At 40.7% G+C, this 20316-nt stretch overlaps 1 protein-coding gene across 3 annotated transcripts; it reads left to right on the top strand.

Moving 5' to 3' along the window:
* The first annotated feature begins 9177 nt into the window (after positions 1 to 9177).
* On the top strand, positions 9178 to 19597 carry TMEM184C (transmembrane protein 184C). 3 transcript variants are annotated; one of them, XM_018073514.3, is made up of 10 exons: positions 9178 to 9392; positions 11123 to 11253; positions 11351 to 11387; positions 12466 to 12671; positions 13460 to 13534; positions 14279 to 14372; positions 15611 to 15723; positions 16423 to 16522; positions 17198 to 17369; positions 17800 to 19597. In XM_018073514.3, exons 2-10 carry the CDS (start codon positions 11171 to 11173, stop codon positions 18090 to 18092), a joined length of 1173 nt encoding a protein of 390 aa, XP_017929003.3. In that variant the 5' UTR covers positions 9178 to 9392; positions 11123 to 11170; the 3' UTR covers positions 18093 to 19597. The 3 variants fall into 3 exon arrangements, with proteins under 3 accessions (XP_017929003.3, XP_029818180.1, XP_029818172.1); XM_029962320.1 differs by lacking the exon at positions 9178 to 9392 and having other exon boundaries at positions 11180 to 11253; positions 12608 to 12671; XM_029962312.1 differs by lacking the exon at positions 9178 to 9392 and having other exon boundaries at positions 11189 to 11253; positions 11319 to 11387.
* The last annotated feature ends 719 nt before the right edge of the window (positions 19598 to 20316 follow it).

Genomic DNA, 20316 nt, shown 5'->3' with positions numbered 1-20316 from the left:
AATATATGTTTACATTCACAACAAGCAACACAAGTACTTTGTTATAGAACACACGTAATGTCTTTTTGTGTAAAGGTGTTGCATGTATTGCACATATGATACACACAGGAGGTCTTAGTGCAGAGATCACACCTTGCAACAATTATTTCCAGCAATAAAAGTTCTAATGTTAGATATTCAATGTACTGAATATGGTCATGGCTGTGACACTCTTTGAGTAAATTCTCCTTTCAAGTATGCCAGCTAAGGATAATTGTAAGATAGGAAAAGTTGCCTATCATTCAACCACTGCATGCCTTTCCTTACAAACCCCTATATTTTGTACTTCTTCTCTGAGATCTCCAAATGAGAATACCCTGGGGGTTATGTTGACATCACACTTGAGAATTTTGAAACTTCAGTCTCCACAAACCACGGCTCCAATTTTAGGCCGACAGCGCATCCTAGTGGGTACTCACACAATTCCACGTTTGGATTACACACCCCCCAATCACAGCTGCATAAATACTCTCCTGATATCCTTCAGTGCATGCACTTTTCTTCTTTCCTTATATGGAACAACTAAGAATGAGGTTGGGAATTTGGAAGTACGTGCCAATTAATAAAACTGAGATAATTCAGGGACACGGAATAATTTAAAATTGGTTCCATACATCTTTAAAGTAAAAATGTGCTTATGGATATGTATAATTTTAGCTGCTTTTAGGCAGAACATACAATGAATGGTAGTGTAGTTTGTCCTTTTGTTTTCATTTGCTAATAGGAAAAAGCAAATTCAGTTTCATCTGGGTAGCTTTACCTGAGAAATATGAGCAAAGGGCTATACACATTATTAAGTACTTAGTTAATAAAACTACACATTTAGTCATCAAAAATGCATCTATTATAGCATTTTAATGTGGGGTTTTGCCATTCAAGTATGCAGCACAATCAGAAAGCTGTCTGTTGAAGCAGACAGAAATCAAGAGAAAATGGAAATAAAATGTTGCTTAACCATGTTACAGTTTGTAAGAGCCCCATTTAGAGATTTTTAAATGACTTATGTGAAAGATTGTGAAATACGAGATATCCACATACTTTGAGATATTTTCTCCCAGGCAAGTTCACAATTTTGCATAGCTGCAAGATTTTTCAGCATCTTTCTCACTCTCTGATATAGTCATATTTATAACTTATATCTTCTCTGTAGGAAATATCAGGTAACATGTATATCTCTTAAAGGAGCAGACCTGTGAATGGAATGTTGTATCCTTGACAGGCTCTACAGGCTGAATTGTTGGTGAAAGGGGGTCTGGAAGGGATATCACAGAATCAAAGAAGCACAGAATATGCAGAATCAGAAGGGACCCACAAGGATCATCGAGTTCAACCCTTAGCCTGCACAGGACCATCCCCAAGAGTCACACCACGTGCATGAGAGTATTGTCCAAATGCTTCTTGAACTCTGTCAATCTTGGTGCCGTGACCACTTCCCTGGGGAGCCTGTTCCAGTGACCAACCACCCTCTGGGTGAAGAACCTTTTCCTGATACCCAATCTAAACCTTCCCTGACAAAATTTCAGGCCATTCCCTCAGGTCCTGTCCCTGGTCACCACAGAGCAGAGATCAGTGTCTGCCTCTCCTCTCCCTCCCAAGGAAGTTGTAACTGCAGTGAGGTCTCCCCTCAGTCTCATATTCTCCAGGCTGAACAGACCAAGTGACCTTAGCCCTATGAGGAGTGCCTAAGAACTCTGGGATTATCTGGTTTGAAAGAAAAGGAGGCTGAGGGGTGACCTCCTTGCTCTCTACAGCTTCCTGAGGAGAGGAAGTAGAGAGGGAGGTGCTGAGCTCTTCTCCCTGGTATCCAGTGATAGGACACGTGGGAATGGTTCAAAGCTGCATCAGAGGAGGTTTAGACTAGATATCAGGAAGCATTTCTTTACTGAGAGAGTAGTGAAACACTGGAACAGGGCTCCTAGTGAGTTGCCCCAAGTCTGTCACTGTTTTAGAGGTATCTGGATAATGCCCATAATAACATACTTTAAGTTTTGGTCAGCCCTGAAGTCATCAGGGAGTTAATTGTAGGTCCCTTCCAAGTGAAATAATCCATTCTATTCTATTCCATTTTCCTGCTGAATATCAGCCTCCTGCTGTGGCAGTAATAATCAGAAGGAAGCACACTTTTACAGCAGAACCTGATATCGAGAAGGAGGGAAAGTAGTGATAATGGACTTGACCCTTCCATGTTGTTCTTCCCTCATACTTGGGTTCACATATTTCTTTCCCCTTCTCGAATTACTTTCAGTTATTCTAGGGTAATTTTTTTTGCCTAATGTATTTTTGATATTTTGTTCATGGTCAAACTGTTTATAATCATTATATTAGGGAAACACATTTTCTGCTACTAATATATGAGTTTTCCAAAGGCTCAAAAATCAGAACTCAGTTAAAAAGGATCCCCATTTCTTAGTTTAGCTTCATGGTCTTCTGCTGCTTGACTCAATATGTTACTGGCAGTGTGCTAACGTCTCAATTTGGCTGAGATGAAAACTTGCCCAGAAATAGTCCCTGTGCCCCATCTACAGGCGAATCCATCATTCACTGCAATGCTGAGGAACACATGCAGGTCTCTCATATTCTCTCCTAAGAAGGGGAGTAAAAGAAGAGAGAGGCTCCAGCAGTCTCACCTTTGTTAACAAGCCCAGATGGGTACATACACCGTGTTTTAAAGCTGTAGCCGCAAGGCAAGAGATAACAGAGAGGGTTTTTTATCAGTTCCCAACCATTTTCTAAATGAGCATTGACAGTGGCTGTAACAGCAAATACCTAAACAATGGTACTGCCTGCTTCTTTACCAGGTCAGATCATCTTCTGGAATAACTTACCAGAGTTCAGGAATCCTTGTCGTAAACAAAACAGTAACATAAGGAGTTGTCAGTAAAAATCTGTTACCTGCTCAACAGAAAGGCACATAACTTCTCAGTAGAAAAGATGCTCTTCAGGTAATGCTTTTTTATGTAAATAAATAAATAAATATATTTTTATGCTTAATGAAAAAATCTGTAGTTGGAAGAGACCTCTTGTCATGGCCCACATGACAGTTTTCTTTCTTCACAGCTGATGGGATATGGGAGTGATTTTTTTATATATTTGTCAGAATTGAAAAATTTTGTTGTAGAGAAGGTGTTGAGCAGCATCTTTTCCACCATATTATTCTGACATCGATTTTATTCCTAGGAATGCCATAATTGGAGGTTTGAAGGGACTTATGAAGTCATGTTGTCCAAACCCTCCTGCTCAAGCAGGGCTGCATCGAGTCAGTTGTCCAGGACCACGTTCACTTAGGTCCTGAGTATCTCCAAGGATGGAAACTCCAGTCTCTCCAGGGAACCTGTTCCAATGCTCAGTCTGACATTAAATAAGTGCTTCCTTAACAAATCATGCCAGACATTCCTCCTGTTTGCATAAAACATCTCAAAACTCTGTGAATTTTGATTTGCCCTTCACCTGGAGCATGGATTTTTAGCAGAGAGCTGTATTGTCTCAGTTAAAACTGAATCTAGGTGTTGTTTGTTCTTTACTGCAAGTGGTTTCTGATAAAATGTTGGGAAGGTTTTTATACTGCAGAATTCTATGGGGAAATCCTTCCTTTGAGAGCCAAGTGGCAGGAAGACTTCAGAATAATCTTGCAGAGTTTCCAAACACTTGGCACACATTCTTTCCATTCTTTCATGTGAATTATAGATGTGCCCATCTGAGGAGCTGTTTATGAGGGTTATTTACACTTGATTATTTCATGTTCACTACCTCCTTTTATACAGACCCTGTTACGTTGCTAAATATATTTTGAGGCATCACACATAAAATAAATGAATAAAACTCGTTGTCAAGCAAAGATGGATGCCCATTAATTCCCTTCACTGCAAGAGGAGCTCACATTTTAAAGTGCCAACCAGCCCAGTGATGGGAGGCAGCTAACAAGTCCCCAGCAAGCTAACATGGGAAAATCTCAGTAACCATAAAAACAAAGAAACCACACCAAAACTTACAATCCAAACTGCTGGTCACAGATGCTTCTGGATCCAAAAAACAGCCTTTCCCTTCAATGATCATCTGCAAAAGAACCAAGGAAGTAATCAGAATGTGGTGGCAGCATTCCCATAGCAAAGGTCAAAGTCAGAACTGATGACAGCGCTCTGGCAGAAAATTGATGATGGACAGGCAAAAAGAAACTAAATTGAGATTTTAACTCTCATTAAGTTTTAATAAAATGAAATAAAAACACACTAGAAAGGTTGCTGGAGCAACCCCAGAGTGAAGTGTGAACTAATCAGCTGTGTGCTGTTGGATGTGCATCCCAAAGAGCTGATAGTAATGCCACCATAAGGTGAGGGGAAATCTGTGATTTTCACTATATGAGAATTTGAATTTAATCCTTGCTGTCCACTTCACAGTGAAATTCTGATCGGTCAAGATGGATAGCCCAGTTATCACTTAGTTATCACTTGCATAATACAAAGTAAGAACAAAAGATGAGGAAACCTATGAAACAAAATGGCATACAAATAAAAATATAATTCATGAATAATAAATACCACATAGTTTTCCAACCACAATTATAAAATAGCCTATTTTCTTTGCCATTTTACTTTAGTAAATTATTTATAGGATTCCATATACTAAGGAATAATCCCAGTTTATTATCTTTTGACATAACTCTCTTTTAAATAAATCTGAAATTCATGAGAGCAGAATGTACATAATGATTGACATCAACAATAATTCACATCAGTCTTTCCAGTAGCAGAGAATGCTGCTAGTACAGCTGTTATCTCCAAGTTCTGGGAAGTAGCTTTGTTACTCTTTTCTCCAGTATTAGAAGCCTTAATAGTTAGTGAAGGTGAACTCTGTCAGTTTGGTTTTCACCAATACTTCATATGTGGCTTCTTGCTGAAAACAAGGAAGATTATGTGTGTTCTGGAGATGGAATGAGTTCCACACATGCTGATAGTTCACTGACAACCCATACAACAGTTTGGAAAACAACCCTTTTTCTTATGTGTCAGTGGTGACTTTTTCATGGCAAAATACTTGGAAAAATTATAAATTCCTGATCATGAATCTATGTGTGAGGATGAGATTTCATACAGCTGTTTCCTGTGTTACTGAAACACAACTGAGAAACAAGAATATTTGTAACTCAGCTCACAACAATGCTACATTTGAGGGCCATATTGTTATTAACTCATATTAATTTCTGTAACAAAATAATTTTTGTTTATGAAGGTATTTTAGAATTGGTCCTTGACAAAGGAAGCTTGGTACAACAAAGACAGAACATGCCCTCAGTTCTCTTAAAAGTTGAGAGTGATGAAAAAGGAGATTTCCTAACACAAGACTAGAACCTCACAAATCAGAACAGTGCCTCTTCTGACCAAACCCCAGAATCTTCCCTGGGACATGAAGTGGAAGATTTCCCAAAAGAACTTTCAACAGTGGAGATCACTGAAACCACAAACTACTTCACTGCTTAAGTGTACACAATTCCTCTTGTCACAGTTTCAGCACACTTGTGCTGATACACATTTATCATGTTTCCTTGAAATCTTCTCTAAATACAGTTACTTTAGTCTTTCCTGAAAGTCCCCATTTTTAACTTCTGATCATGCTGGTTGCTTCTCAGCAGACACAGTTTTTGGTTTTTTTTGTATTTTTAACACAATGCACAATTTTCCAGTCAGCCTTTACCAATGCTGAGTAGAATGGAATGATATTTTTTTCACCTCTCCCGTGAAAGAAACTTTTATTTACATATCCTAGTACAGTGCTGGCACTTTCCAAAGTTACCTGAGTATTACTTGCTCACATATTTTGACTTGAGTTGGTGGAGAACCTGCTTTCCCTCTAGATTGTTAAAATACCCTAGAGCCTTGGATTTATGCTAAAAAAAAAAATCTACTTTTGTTTTGTAGGAAAACTTTCTGAAAGTATTCAAAACAATATATTTAGAGAGATGCATTTTTTTCAGGATTTATATTTATTTACAGTATGGTTTTATGTAACAAGTGCCATTGGAGTGGAGTACTCAATTTAATAACTTTATTACCTTTCTTGCATAGATTCAGGCTAGTGTATCAATCCCCTAGACCATCATAGGAAATCAAAGACAGCAGGGTTGAAAAGATTTATTAGGTTTTCTAGTCCAAAGTTATTCTAATGAAATATTATTTAAAAACACTCTACAGTGGTTGGCCAGCGAGTTGCTTGTGGTGAGCAGCATCAAGAAAATGAGGCTCTTTCCTTCAGGAGGGAAGAGGTGAGCACTAGTTCAGCTGTTTAGCCTTTACCAGTCTTCACACAGCTTAAAGGAGGTTTTGGAGGTTGGGGCTTTGACCCTCAACTCAGATTTGGCTGAAATTGTCCAAAAGATTCGAGTTCACTAGAGGAGGAGGCCAGGCCGGTAACCAAGTGACACAATTGTGTTAAGCTTTGCTTTCTAAGAAATCTAACTACAAAGAGACCAGCTTGTTCTGGCAAAGGTGCCTCCTTTGGAGCCCAAGGCAAGCACACAAACCACTAGTAGACAGAAAAAGACTGAATAAGCTCAAAACAATGATTTTGTTTGTGAAGTGTTGAAGTTCTCCCCAACGATTTTTTAGGGCAGTCAGTGGTGAAGAATGCCTGAGAGTCACAGAGTCACAGAATCAATTGGGTTGGAAAAGATCTCTGAGATTGTCGAGTCCAACCTTTGACCCAACACCACCATGTTAACCAGACCATGGCACTAAGTGCCACATCCAGTCTTTTCTTAAACACCTCCAGGGACAGTGACTCCACCACCTTGCTAAGCAGCCCATTGCAGTGCTGGCCAACCAAGAAATTCCTCCTGATGTCCAACCTGAACCTCCCCTGGTGTGGCTTGAGGTACATCCTCTTGTCCTGTCATTAGTTGCCTGGGAGAAGGGACTGACCCCCACTTGGCTACAACCTCCCCTCAGGTAGTTGTAAAGAGTGATAAGGTCATCCCTGAACCTCCTTTTCTCCAGGCTAAACAACCCCAGCTCCCTCAGCTCTTCCTCATAGGACTTACTCTCTAGACCCTTCACCAGCTCTATTGCCTTTGAGTCGTATAAACAATGCAAGAACTTGCATCAAAAACATCACTAAGAACCAGCTCTCAGCTGCATATTCTCAGGGAAGTAAAACAAAAAAAAGAAACCCAAACCAAAAAACCAAACCAGTGCTTGAACCAAAGTATGGTGAAATCAAAAAAAAAAATTAAAAAATCCTGAACTTTAAAAAAATATTGTGTTTGTTCAGTAACGGTGTAAAATGTTGTTTGTCATTTTGGAGATATTAATTATGGATATGTTACCATCATATGTGTTTGTGCCTGTTTGAAAAAAGTATTTATATGTATGTACTGTATATGCATGTACTTTTTATTATTCAATATGACTGAGCTTGTTAGCTTCTAATTGGCCTGTTTCTTGTATCATCTTGCCAAGAATAGGTCACATACAAAGAACAAAGGTGAATAGAATAGCCATCTTAGTATTGACTTGGTAATATAATATAGAAATGTAGTATCTCAGCTCAAAACAGTTTGGGAAGAACTGTTCTTTAGTGCCAGTATCAGTGAATAAGATTCTGTTCACACACTTGCCATAACCTCTAGCAAATCACTTACCCCTTCTGAACTTCTGTTTTTGATGTAACACAGGGATGATCTTTCAGTTCCCTTAAAATGTTTCTTACCCTTAAACTTTAATGTTGAATTTATAGCTAATTCACTGACTGGTAGAAAATGGTAGAAATGGCAATTGGGGTATCAGACTTTTAACTTAAGGTGGTCAGGGCTGCTGAGATTCAGACTCCTGAACACTTCCAAGAGGAGCTCCTGCCTCATCCTGTGGAGTACTGGATGCCACATCAGTGCAGCATGTGAAGGGAAAAGGTCTCACAAACAGGAATCTGGCCTCATACTACCGATTATCTGGGATAAGCAGCCTGACAAGTTCTGGGGGTTTGGAATTTTCTGAGTGGGAAACTTCCTTTAACCGTGCATACATCCAATGAAAACGTGTTTCCAGTCAGTCCCACAATACAGAGACAGCAACTATTCAATAAACCGTGTAGCTTTACTGTTTGAATAGTACACCACGGCACCACTGGTAACTTCATGGTGGGAAGCGAGGGGAGGTGGAAGGGAAGGAAAAAACCCCCAAACCCTCAGGAATTTATCACTAGAGAGAAAAACGAGACCCTATTCCTTAGTACCTCTTACTCCACGGGGTTTCTTCCAGCACACACGACTCAGTCAGGCCTTTGACTAAAATCTGCATTTGCCTCCTTCCAAAGAGCAGCAGTCCCTTGAATATTTGGCAGACTATACCACCTGCGGTCCTACTTTAGCCCCGCATCCGAGGTCCTGGGTTTTCCCAAGTGACCTCTGCGGATTTAAGTGGCGATTTAGCAGCTTTTACACAGCGTGGGTGGTGGCGGCTGGGAGGGAGGGGGGCAGTCCAACAAATCCTTGAAGTTTAACACGTATTTTGCATTATTCGTCCCACAAATCCTCGAAGTTTAACACGCGTTTTTGCACTGCTCGTATGCCCGCTGGATTCTCCACGTCACAACCCGCTCCCGGGCGCTGTGAGGCGTCTCCCCTCCAGGGGATCGCTCACCCTGGGCTGCCCTCAGGGGAGGCGTTGGAGGCGGGGGCTTTGCTCAGCTGTGCGGTTAGACCGGTTGCCTTTGCCTTTCCCGCTATTTCCCGCCACTCCCACGCGCTCCCTTGAACACGCACTTCCCAATCTCCAGCCGCGGAACACCTGCTCCCCCCCCGCGCGGAAACCCAGACCATTGCGGGGGCAGGGCGCGGGCGGGGAGGTGGAAGAGACCAACCCTCCCGCCGGGGGGGGGGGCATGGTGGTGGCGGGCCGTCGCCGATCCCCCTCCGCCGTGCCCTGGTGGGCGGCAGCGGTGATGGGCAGGGCCGACGACCAATGGGCGCGGCCGGCGGGTTGGGGCGGGGCAGCCGGAACGGTGCGGGCGGGAAGCGCCGCAGGCGGGGCGGTGCGGGGAGGCGAGGGCAGGGCAGGGAGGCTTGAGGGCGGGCGACGGCTAAGCCGAGCCTAAACAGTGCCTTGAGCCGCCACCCCTAAACCCAGCCGAGGCGAGGCGGCAAGCGCGGCGGCCGATGTGAGGCGGTGGCCTCCGCCGGATTGCGCGCCCCGCGGGCGCTGCCGGCCCGCTGAGGTGGGTGCGAGGGAGCGCCCCGCGGTGCCGCGGCCCATGCCGTGCACTGCGGGAACTGGCGGCCCGCTGGATCCGGCGCTCGTGGTGCTGCCTACACGTGGGGCTGCTGGTGGTGCGTGCCGCTCTGCGTGTGGGAGCTGCAGAAGCTGGAGGTGAGGGGCGCGGCCCGGCCCGGTGCGCTCCGCTGGGGCCGCGGGAGAGACCCGGGGGGGACCCGGCGGGGAAAGGTGTTACCTCATCAGTGCCCATAACTGAAGGGAGGGTGCGGGAGGGTGGAGTCAGGCTCTTCCCAGTGGTGCCAAGCGATAGGACAAGGGGCAACAGGCAGAAACTGAGGTACAGGAAGTTCCACCTGAATATGAGGAAGAACTTCTTTACTGTGCCGATGAGCAAACACTGGAACAGATTGTCCAGAGAGGGTGTGGAGTCTCCCTCACTGGAGATATTCAAAACCCTCTGGATGCAATCCTGTGGCATGTGCTATAGGATGACCCTACTTGAGCAGTGAGGTTGGGTCAGGTGACCCACTGTGGTCCTTTCCAACGTGACCCGCTCTGTGACCCTGTGAAAGGAAAGGCTGAAGAAGTGCCACGGTGCTGCTGGGCACTTTTGTCCTGCTGCTCAAGCCCCATCAAAGCGCAGTGGGACAGAGCAGGATTTCTTTCCTCTTGGAGTCCTGTAGTAGTTGATGTCTGAACAGTTTGAACAGGATGCTGATGCTGAAGAAATCAGCCAAGTGTCACAGAATCACAGAATGGGTCAGGTTGGAAGGGACCACAGTGGGTCACCCGGTCCAACCTTCCTGCTCAGGCAGGGTCATCCCAGAGCACATGCCACAGGATTGTGTCTAAATGGTTCTTGAATATCTCCAGTGATGCAAACTCCACAACCTCTATGGACGATCTATTCCACTCCACAGTAAAGAAGTTCTTCCTCCTGTACAGGTGGAACTTCCTGTGCATCAGTTTCTGCCCCTTGCCTTGTGTCCTGGTGGTTGGCACCACCAAGGAGAGACTGGCTCTCTCCATAAGTTCATCCCAGAACTTATGTATTGAACTTAGCAGTAATAGTGGCATTCATAAAGGTGATTCTGTCTGATCAGGGAGAATTGAGTAGAGCGTCTCTACTGATGGAGAAAAACTCCTCTTTTCTCACGCAACAGTGATGTATGAATTGCACACTCATGTGATACAACTGCTTCTCTAACAGGAAATAAAATTTTAACTTTAAAATATATGTATTGTTCAGTGTGATACAGGCCTGTGCCACTGGAGGTAAGCTTTTTTTGCGGGATAATTTATGACACTAAGATCTGTCTTGAGCATGTTTAAAATTTTTGCTTTTGAAACCCTGTTCTGATGCATAATGGATGTTTATATTAAAGTTCATACCATTAAGTCTGATACTTGTAGAGAAGAAAACTGGAAAGCAACACAAAACATGTGATGTTGATGTAGGGGATCAGAGAAGAAATTCTCAGCAAAAAAATGAGAGAATAGTCTACTATGTTTCTCAGGTTTTGGTACTTAGGGTTATTAATGTAGTTATTTTTCAGAGAGCTTTGGTTTAAAATTTCAGCCCCGTGTTTTAGCTGACATTATGTTTTTATGTATTTTGAGTTTGTTATATGAAACTAATTGATTACTTTTTGGAACTCGATTTTAAAGCTAAAAGCTCTTTAAATTCACAAGCTTTCAGAAACTTTATAATGCAGCACTGAACTGAGGCAGGTTCCAGAATTAAAGCAAAGAATCTGTTGTGGGTTTCAGTAAATTCGGTAGTGTGCGTTGGTCTGTTTTTGTAGAATGTTTTGTGTACTTGAAAATACTTTAAAGTATTAAGACTGAAACTTTGATCTTGCATTTTTCTTCTTCTTTACAAGGTTGGAATTCATACCAAGGCATGGTTTATCGCTGGGATATTTCTGCTGATGACTATACCAATATCTCTCTGGGGCATACTACAACACTTAGTCCATTATACTCAACCTGAATTACAGAAACCAATAATAAGGTAACATTTCACATTTTACCTGTGCTACAAATGTTGAATTTAATTCAGACTAAAAATACTTCTAGTAATATTGAATGTTCTTTTGTTATTGTAACAGGATTCTATGGATGGTGCCGATTTACAGTTTAGACAGTGTAAGTGTCCTCTTACTGTTAACAGCTCAATAAAATTCTGTTTGCTGTGGGAGTGAGGGAAAACAGTGTGACAGCAGAAACTATACTGCAGGGAGAGTGGTAGTCCTAGAAGCTTCTGGGCATTCCTGTTTATGGAGTACATCAGAAACATAGTTCTAGGGATAATATATTCTTCCTGTGGAGCTTCAGGGGTTGCTTTTGCTAACCCTTCTTAACCCTGTCCTGGAGTATCCTTTATGACAGATGTTGAAAGGGGTATGACAAGAGCCTGCTTTTGATCCTTCCATCTTAACAGCAGAACTGGAAACTTGACTAATCCAAGTACTGACTCAAATTCAATGCCTTACCTTTCTTTCCCAAGTTAGGCTTACAACTAAAATTATTTCCTGAGTTGTGTTTAGTGCTAAAATTATTCCTCTTTGCTTCAGGGGGCAAAGGATGAGGTCCTTTGAACAGTGCAAAAGCAGTGTGACACCCAGAAATTGAAAGCTCTGACAGCTGATCCTTAATCACAGTTTTGCTAAAAAATATCCCTCTTCTGTCAGAAATTATGGTTTAGAGAGTTGGCTACCACTTCAAGGCTAATCTGTTCTTTCTTCTGTATTTTGCGAACATGTCAGAGCAAACATTTACAACATCAGATACCAAAGGAAATCAACTTTATGGACTAAAACTTCTCAAACCCACCTTGACAATGAATGTGTGAATTTCAGGAAACAGTTTTATCTTGTCTCCACCTAACAGGAAGAGGTTATGTGTAGTTACTCACACAGTTGGTTACTTCTGAGTGAAAGACTGAATTGTCTTATCAAAGGTACAAAGCATCTCTTGTGCCCTGCTTTGAGCCGCTTCCAGTTGAAGGGGCAGAGGTGCAGTTTGGAGTTCTTGTGTGTATGTTTACAGAATGTTACTTTCTAGCTGTAGCATTGGTTTCTTAGTAGCCAATGCTTCAAGCCCTGTCTAATTAGTGCCTGCTGTCTCATGAGGTATTGCTCGCTGAACTACCCAGCCAGTGTTGTCGTTGGAATCGCTCTTGTCTTTCTTGCACGTAACCTCTTGTGTACCTCTCTTCTTGCAGTGGATAGCTTTGAAATACCCCAACATTGCAATATATGTGGATACATGTCGAGAATGCTATGAAGCTTATGTCATCTATAATTTTATGGTTTTTCTTTCAAATTATCTAACCAACCGGTACCCAAACCTCGTATTAATAATAGAAGCGAAAGATCAGCAGAGACATCTGCCCCCTCTGTGCTGCTGTCCCTCCTGGGCTATGGGAGAGTGAGTATATTGATGGCATCTTATAGCTTTAGGCTGGGTAGTCAGATACAAAGATTTTGGTTTGATATTTAGCAGCATAACTGTTGTTGCTTGACAAGAGTCAGTTTATGGTCTGTATGCATTTTGTTTATCAGCCACGAAACTCTACTGAAAGTGGTTGTGAACACATTTGTCATCTGTAAATTGTTACATCCTGTGAATTGCACTGGGTTACTAACATTCATTGGCTCAAGTGATGCTGAAAGAAACTTTCTCATTTTTGGAAAATATTGGGAAAAGGTCTCTTTGACCTTTGAATTTGCTTCTTTTGCTATCATATTTGCCAAAAACCTCACGTGGAACTGCATGTAGGCCAGATAGCCTGTTGCTTTTACTTCCACAGGTGAGGGAAGAAAGACTTTATGCATCTAAACTATTTCTGCATGCTTAAACTGGTAAAATCTCTCAAGAGGTTTTGATAAAATGCTGAAGACAAACTATGAATCTAAGTCATTCTTAAGCATCTTCAGATATGGCAAAAGTTGCATTATCTTTGTGTAGCCCCGACAGAAACTTTTCATGGCTAAAATAAGTGAATCATTGAGTATTTCCTGTTATGTGCCTGTAAAAGTTCAGGTCTTTTGTGTATTTTGTGTATACACACTGTGTAGCATCTGAAGTCCTGGAAGCAGAAGTTGAGATTACCATAAAATAAAAATTTACTTTAGTGAATCTACTGAGAACAGGAAACTTCCATAAGTGAATTGTATTTAAATCCTTGTACAATGAATTTTGTGTTTTTCTTGCAGAGTTTTATTATTTAGATGTAAACTGGGTGTTTTGCAGTACACTGTTGTCAGACCATTTACTACTATTATTGCTTTGTAAGTATGCTCATGAATAATTAATATTGATCTTCAGGATGTAATTTTGAGTTACACTGGAAAGAATTTTCATGCCCTTTTTATTGGATCAAGGCAGTTTGAAAGCAGACTCGTGTTACATACTAAATGGGTCCCGACAATTTGATCCAACCTATGATTTCTTTATGGCTTCTCTATAGCAAATTACTATTTACAGAATTGAAATAATAAATACTTAATGCCTGCTGCTGAAATCTGTGGGAGAGAATGTGAAGTACTGTTAGGGTGGGAAAGAGTTTTATGATCTTTTAATTTTTAGATGATTTTTCCTTCCTCCCTTCTCTCATTGCCTTCAACAACTGGGTGTTTTTAAAGACAAGTTTCACGTGAATTTTAAAATTTTATTAAAGTTTGCATGTGACAAGCTTGACTGTGAGCCTTCATACATATCATGTAGACTGTGGTTTTAAAGGAATAGTAGGCAGCTCTGCATGCTGATGCAGACAGCTTAATTTCATGAACTTTGTGTTGCTGCTAGTTCTGTGGGACTGTGGAAAAAGTTGCTACTCACAATGAATATCCATATAAATATTTATATTATATATAATATATATATGCTGTTGGAAACTAATGCTTGTGCAGGCCCCCAGTGCCCATATTTGAGTACCAAAAGAGGTCTTGGATTCTAAGGGTTGTAATGAATATGTAGCACTCCAAGAACATGATCTGTTACCACATAGTGATTAACTCAAAAAATTCTTTCAGGATTTGTGAACTAGTGGGAGTGTATGATGAAGGAAACTTCAGCTTCAACAATGCTTGGACTTACTTGGTTATACTTAACAACATGTCACAGCTAGTGAGTATCAAGAATACATCTTTCTGCTCTTTTAAGTCATCTTATTAGTATTGTGTGAACTTTTTATGTGAACTATTGACAGTAATTGTGTTAATGTCTGGTAATTCTTATGGGTAGAATATTTTCCACTGTAAGTCAAAATTACTATCTGTTAAGTACTATATATGAAAAACACTAGAAAAACAGATAATCTAAACATTTTTATTAGTTTTACTAGAAAGCTCCATAAAGCAATGAAGTATCCCACCTCTCTACCCCAAGTCATTTGATGGGTGAGGTGGTTATGGCCCGGGTATTAGAGCTGCAGAAGAGATGACTTCCCTTGCCCCTGCAGCTTCCTCTCAGCACACATACAAAGAATCAACAGTGACCATGTTAAAAATTCTGTGTTACAAAGCTGATGATAAAGACATTAGCAGGAAAAAATGGAAACGGTGTGTGCAGTGCACAGATTCTGGCCTGCCTAACACCTTTTCTTGTTGGGTCAGCTGCCAGATGATGTCAGGGTAAGATGTCAGCCCCTAAAATGGAAAGTTTCATTTTAGAGGTCACGGATTGCTTTTACATCTCTTGGCAACAGCAGCAGGAATCAGAACAGCACAACAACTGGGATCACTTGGAAACTGTGTCCTCCCCCCACTGCCACCCCTGTGTTTGATGGGGACTGGTATGGAAGGAGGTGGGACAACAATCCCAGCAGCAGCATGTACCTCTGTGTGTCTTGGTTGACATGATTCCTTATAGAAACTTACTATTAAGAGAGTAGGAGAATGTGTGTAAAAAGGGGAGTTCAATTCCTTAGGTTTGGCTATGCATTAGTTCAGATTTGCAGTGAAGGTTGTGTTCATTGCCCAGTCTCATAAAGAGGCAACATTATTATTAAATAGGTGTTATTAACAGAAATCTGAAAGAACATATGCTTTTTATGCCATTTTCCCTAGAGATGAGCTTGGCACTGAAAAGATTTCATGGCACCTTCCTATGCTTTGTAGAGTGTGTAGATAGGTGACCTCAGTCTCTGCCAATACCATGCATTTCAGAAACACAATGTCAGGCAAACAAAAGAGTGCTTTAAAACACTAAGGCAAAGATTACATAAATCCAAAGCCTCTTTTTTAAAAATAGATAGCTTTTAAAGTTTGTATCATACTGTGATACATTTTTTAACTGAAGACAACAACCCCTCACAAAATAAACAAGGATTTGAAAGCTTTCCTTCATTTTCTTTTCCTTGTCAGTTTGCTATGTATTGTCTGGTGCTGTTTTATAAAGTACTACGTGAGGAACTGAACCCTATCCAACCTGTTGGAAAGTTCCTTTGTGTGAAGATGGTAGTTTTTGTTTCTTTCTGGTAAGTGAATTATTTACTCGTTATTTCTTGCTCTTAAGGTGAATCATAAAAGAGCTAAAAAGGCTGGACTTGTTACTGGAGTTAGAGGCCTTAAAAAATCTACCCATAATCTTAGTGAAGTGCAGTGAAGGGAAAAGGGAACCAGTATGTTGGACAGAGCAGTCTTGTTCACTTAAGATTATTTTTTAGACTTGCTGTTTTGTAAGGTGATTCTCAAGAACATAACTTATTTTAGAATCTCCACTTGCAGTTATTTCAAAACTAATTTTTTTCTTTTTTTTACTTTTTAAAGTAAAAAAATTACTTTTTCAAAGTAAGTTACTGAAAGTTAACTACAAATTGCTGTCTAAGCATTGCTCACACTTATCTGCTGCTGAGTGAGTGTATTTGACTACCTGACCTTTACTCTGTGGGCTGCAGCAATACTATGAAAGAGAAGCAACTTGTTCTAATGACTGACTGGAACAACCAAGTCTCCTTTGGTTGATTCTGTTGATTCTGCTGGTCTTCAGGGTCATGGATGAATGACATCTCTTTTTAAGTCTGTTTCTTCCTCTTAAAATCTAAATATATAAACAGTAAGTTTTTTATAAGATTCTTCCTATGTACACATATGAACAGGCCTTGTTTACCAGATTTGCTTGCAGATTTTTTTGGCACTACTGTTACAGTAATAATAATAATAAATAATCTTTATAGGCAGGCTGTCCTCATTGCATTGTTGGTGAAAGTTGGTGTTATTTCTGAGAAACACACCTGGGAATGGCAGAGTGTGGAAGCTGTGGCTACAGGCCTACAGGTAAGAGCAGTTACTTTTGGGGAGGAATGGTTAATATGTAAGATAACGTAGCTGATCTCAAGCAATTATTATCATACTCACTGTAATTAACACAGGCTAGATTAGTCCTGGTTTTATTTTGAGTTGGGCTAAGTTTCAGCCAGTCACCTGAGTGAGTTTTAGCAAACTCTAACGTGTCCAACTTTAGGTTACCCAGATTTCAAGAAGTTAGGAGAAGAAGGAGAGAGAGAGGAAAAGGAGAGAGGGAGAGAGAAAGATAAAGAGTCACCACTTTGGATCCAGTGAGGTCCCAAGGTAGTGGGTCATATCAGGTCACACCCATGCCAGTGACCTTTCTGTCTGCCCTGGTCTGTGTGCCAATGGCGTGGTAGCCACTTCAGGGCTGGACCAGAGGCCCTACCCCACTTATGCAGAACTTGCCCTGTTTTCCCCCACCCCCCACCCAAACTTTAGTTGTTTTGAGCCAGTAATAATTTCTCCAGTCTCCTACAGCCCCTCAGGGCGCTGGTTCCTGTATGAATGTAGTACATATGGCTCTCTGAAGCCTGCCATGAATATCCTGCTTCTGGTGGAAAAGCATCCCAGGGCAATTGCAGTCTGTTTCAATTGCAGAAGAAACCCAGAACTATTTTTCTCCAGTTATGAGTGATTAAATCAGTGTCTCTCTTGCTGCAGGATTTCATCATTTGTGTGGAGATGTTTCTGGCTGCTATTGCCCATCACTACAGTTTTTCCTACAAACCTTATGTTCAAGAAGCTGAAGAAGGGTCATGCTTCGACTCCTTCCTTGCCATGTGGGATATTTCTGATCTAAGGGCAGATATATCAGAACAGGTTCGAAATGTTGGTAAGTGACAGATGAGACTTGTACAATCTGTTAACAATCTATTAATCTGTTGTATATATTTCCAGCTTCATCTCTGTACTATCTTGAGAACACTCTATTACCAAATTAGTAGCATCTGCATCTTTAGAGAATTTCATGGCTTATTTGGCACTTTGCTCTTTTCAGTACTCCTGACTGATTTAAAGTCTAGTTTTTAATTTTTCTTTTAAAAGTTTCAGATGTGTTAGGTAAAGAGAGGTACTTTCTGCTTTTCTTTTGGATGGAAAGACATACTTTTATTTATTAAAACTAACAATGCCCATGTAAAACCGACACAAAACAAAGACTTATCTTCTAATTTAACATGCCTGTTTTAGAGTTGGTGTGTTCAAAGACCAGTACAGTGCTGGAAGGATTAAAAAATATTTTCATTTGGCTTCATTAATTCTAGGAAGGACTGTTTTGGGCCAGCCGAGGAAAATGTTTTTTCCTGAGGATCATGAACAAAATGAGCATACAAGTTTACTGTCTTCATCTACTCAAGACCCAATTTCTGATGCTTCTTCAATGCCATCTTCCCCCATGGGTCACTACCAGGGGTTTGGACACACTGTGACACCTCTCACAACACCGACGACAGCCCCTGCAGTCGATGGCATTTATAACCCTTCTGCCATTCGGGATGCTGAGGAATCACCCGAACTAGAGCACGATTCATCAGAGAGAGCTTTGGATAAAAGTTAAGCTCAGCTTTTCTTTGCAAATTTGCCACATGTGTCCTATTTACATGTACTATTAGTGATGAAGATTGAAAGGCTTGGAAAAGCCGCTGCGTGGATGGGAGGAGGATATGGCTGGAACTGACATCTGAATTTGGAACCTATAATGGATGTGAGGATCTGTGAGCACCCCGTGGATATAAAACACGCACACTGGAAAGGTTTCTGCATAAATGGAAGAGTCAACTCCTTAAACTGCTAAACACTTCCACATCATATCAGAATTACAGTGACTTCCATTAATGCAAAAGAAACATTTGAAAAAATACTCTGCTCTTCTAAAAATGAAATGCAAGTACTACTAGCAATGGGAAAACTACATTTCAAGAATGTAATTTAAGGAGGGCAGTAACAAAAACAGTTTGTATTAACTTTGTCCTCTTAATGATGGTTAACTTCCATACCCCAATGCTGAATGGAGTGTGAATGAAGTGGTAACTTCTGTACAGATATCTTCTTCCCTTTCCTGCGTAGCTCTTTCATGAAGATAGTTACTACAGAGCATCAGTAAAGAATCTGTACAAAGAAAGCATTCCCTACAGGCCTTGCTATCAAATTCCATGCCCAGATCATAGGGTTGGCGTATCTGTTGTCCTTGTAGTTCATAGTTTGTAAGTCTTTTACATTCAGAAGAGACAGCCAGGATGGTAAGTTTTGGATTAATACCTTGACTCCTTTTTTTCCTACCCTTCCAAAATAAGAATACTGGTTCTTACCTTAAAATACATGGAGGGGGAATAAAGGATGTCAAAAAACAGAAGTAGAAAACAAAATTGATTTCTTTATTTTGGGCTGCAGTAAATTCTTTAACACTTAAGTTTTTTTTAAGCTGTTAAAGCAGGATTTCTTGGCAATGTGTCTGTAGTAATTTGTATTCTTAAATTTGTGTCTGTGTGTGATTGTGTTATGCTTCTAGTATATAATACATTTGCCTGGATTCAAATGCAATAGCTGTTTTTTCCCACCACCACCACAGAGAAGACCTTTGCCAAGGTAAAACTATGTAGCTGATCTAATACTGGAGTTACTAGCATTAGATTTCAGACCAAGGAGCAGTACACTTGTATCAAAACGTTATTTTGCAAAAACTGACAGTGTCAGACGGTTATCATTTTTGTCCAATTCATCAGATTTTTACTATTATTGCATGTTTGCAACCTGACCAAACAAACCCCAAACCAGTAGAGCACTGACCTTTCAAATGACAAGATCTTAAGTTTCTTTTTCAGCATTGTTAGCATTTACAGGATAAATGTTTAACTTCTGGCTGTCAGTAAGTTCATCTTAAGTGCTTTTTTTGCAGTACTAGTGTGATGTAAATATGGCGCCTTACTCACTAGGCTGCACATTTTATAGTTATGTACTTGCTGTATCTGAAGTTAGTGAGAAACTGAAAATCATACTTTTCAATTTGCCAAGTCATTGCCTTTGTTGTAAATAAGCAATTAAAGATTTTATTTAAACTGTTCACCTTGTATCAATTTGATTTGCTGCTACAGTAACTTAAGGGTGTGAATGACACATGGCTACAACTGTCCTCCTCATGGAAGAAGGGGATCTTAAGTATAACTCCTACAGGGGTTTGTGCTTTCACTATTATATGGCTTATATTGAAAAGGGAGTTTTTGTTTGGGCTTGTGAAGAATGAGAATCTACTTATTTATGCTTGATTCTAGGTATCATCCATGTAACAGCTATCTTCTACAACAAAACAACTTGTAGAAGTTCACAATTTCTTGGGACTGCAGTGCCCACTGTAGCCCCCACTAGAAATAATCTGATTTCCTGCATGCACACAGGTAAAAAAAGGGGCAGTGGCAGAAGTAATATCTGAAGGATCAGAGCTGCTGGAAGCTGAGTAGCTACTGTGCTCTGGCTTTTCATAACCTCACACTGAAGGGATTTGTTTTTTAATACAGCTGTTTGGTGTAAAACTTAAATAAGGTACAGAAGGGACTTTGATAGGAGAGCAGCTATTTAAGTGTCTTCTTTCAGAGTGTTTCTGGAAAGCTACTAAGTTTTTTTGTTATTACTCAGTTATTCCATTGGCACAATATTCCTGCTTGCTTTTTTTTTTTTTCTGGGAGAAAAGTTATTTTTTCATTGCAGTAGCTTATATGAGCATACCTTTTCATAAAAATTGCTACTGAATTTCCAAAACAAATGGAAATCTTGCAGTGACACCTATC

The sequence above is a fragment of the Manacus vitellinus genome, unplaced genomic scaffold (genome assembly GCF_001715985.3).
Source record: "Manacus vitellinus isolate BGI_N305 unplaced genomic scaffold, ASM171598v3 scaffold_0_pilon, whole genome shotgun sequence".
NCBI lineage: Eukaryota > Metazoa > Chordata > Aves > Passeriformes > Pipridae > Manacus > Manacus vitellinus.
Note: the sequence above shows the minus strand (reverse complement) of the source record. Positions and strands in the feature narration are given on the sequence as shown.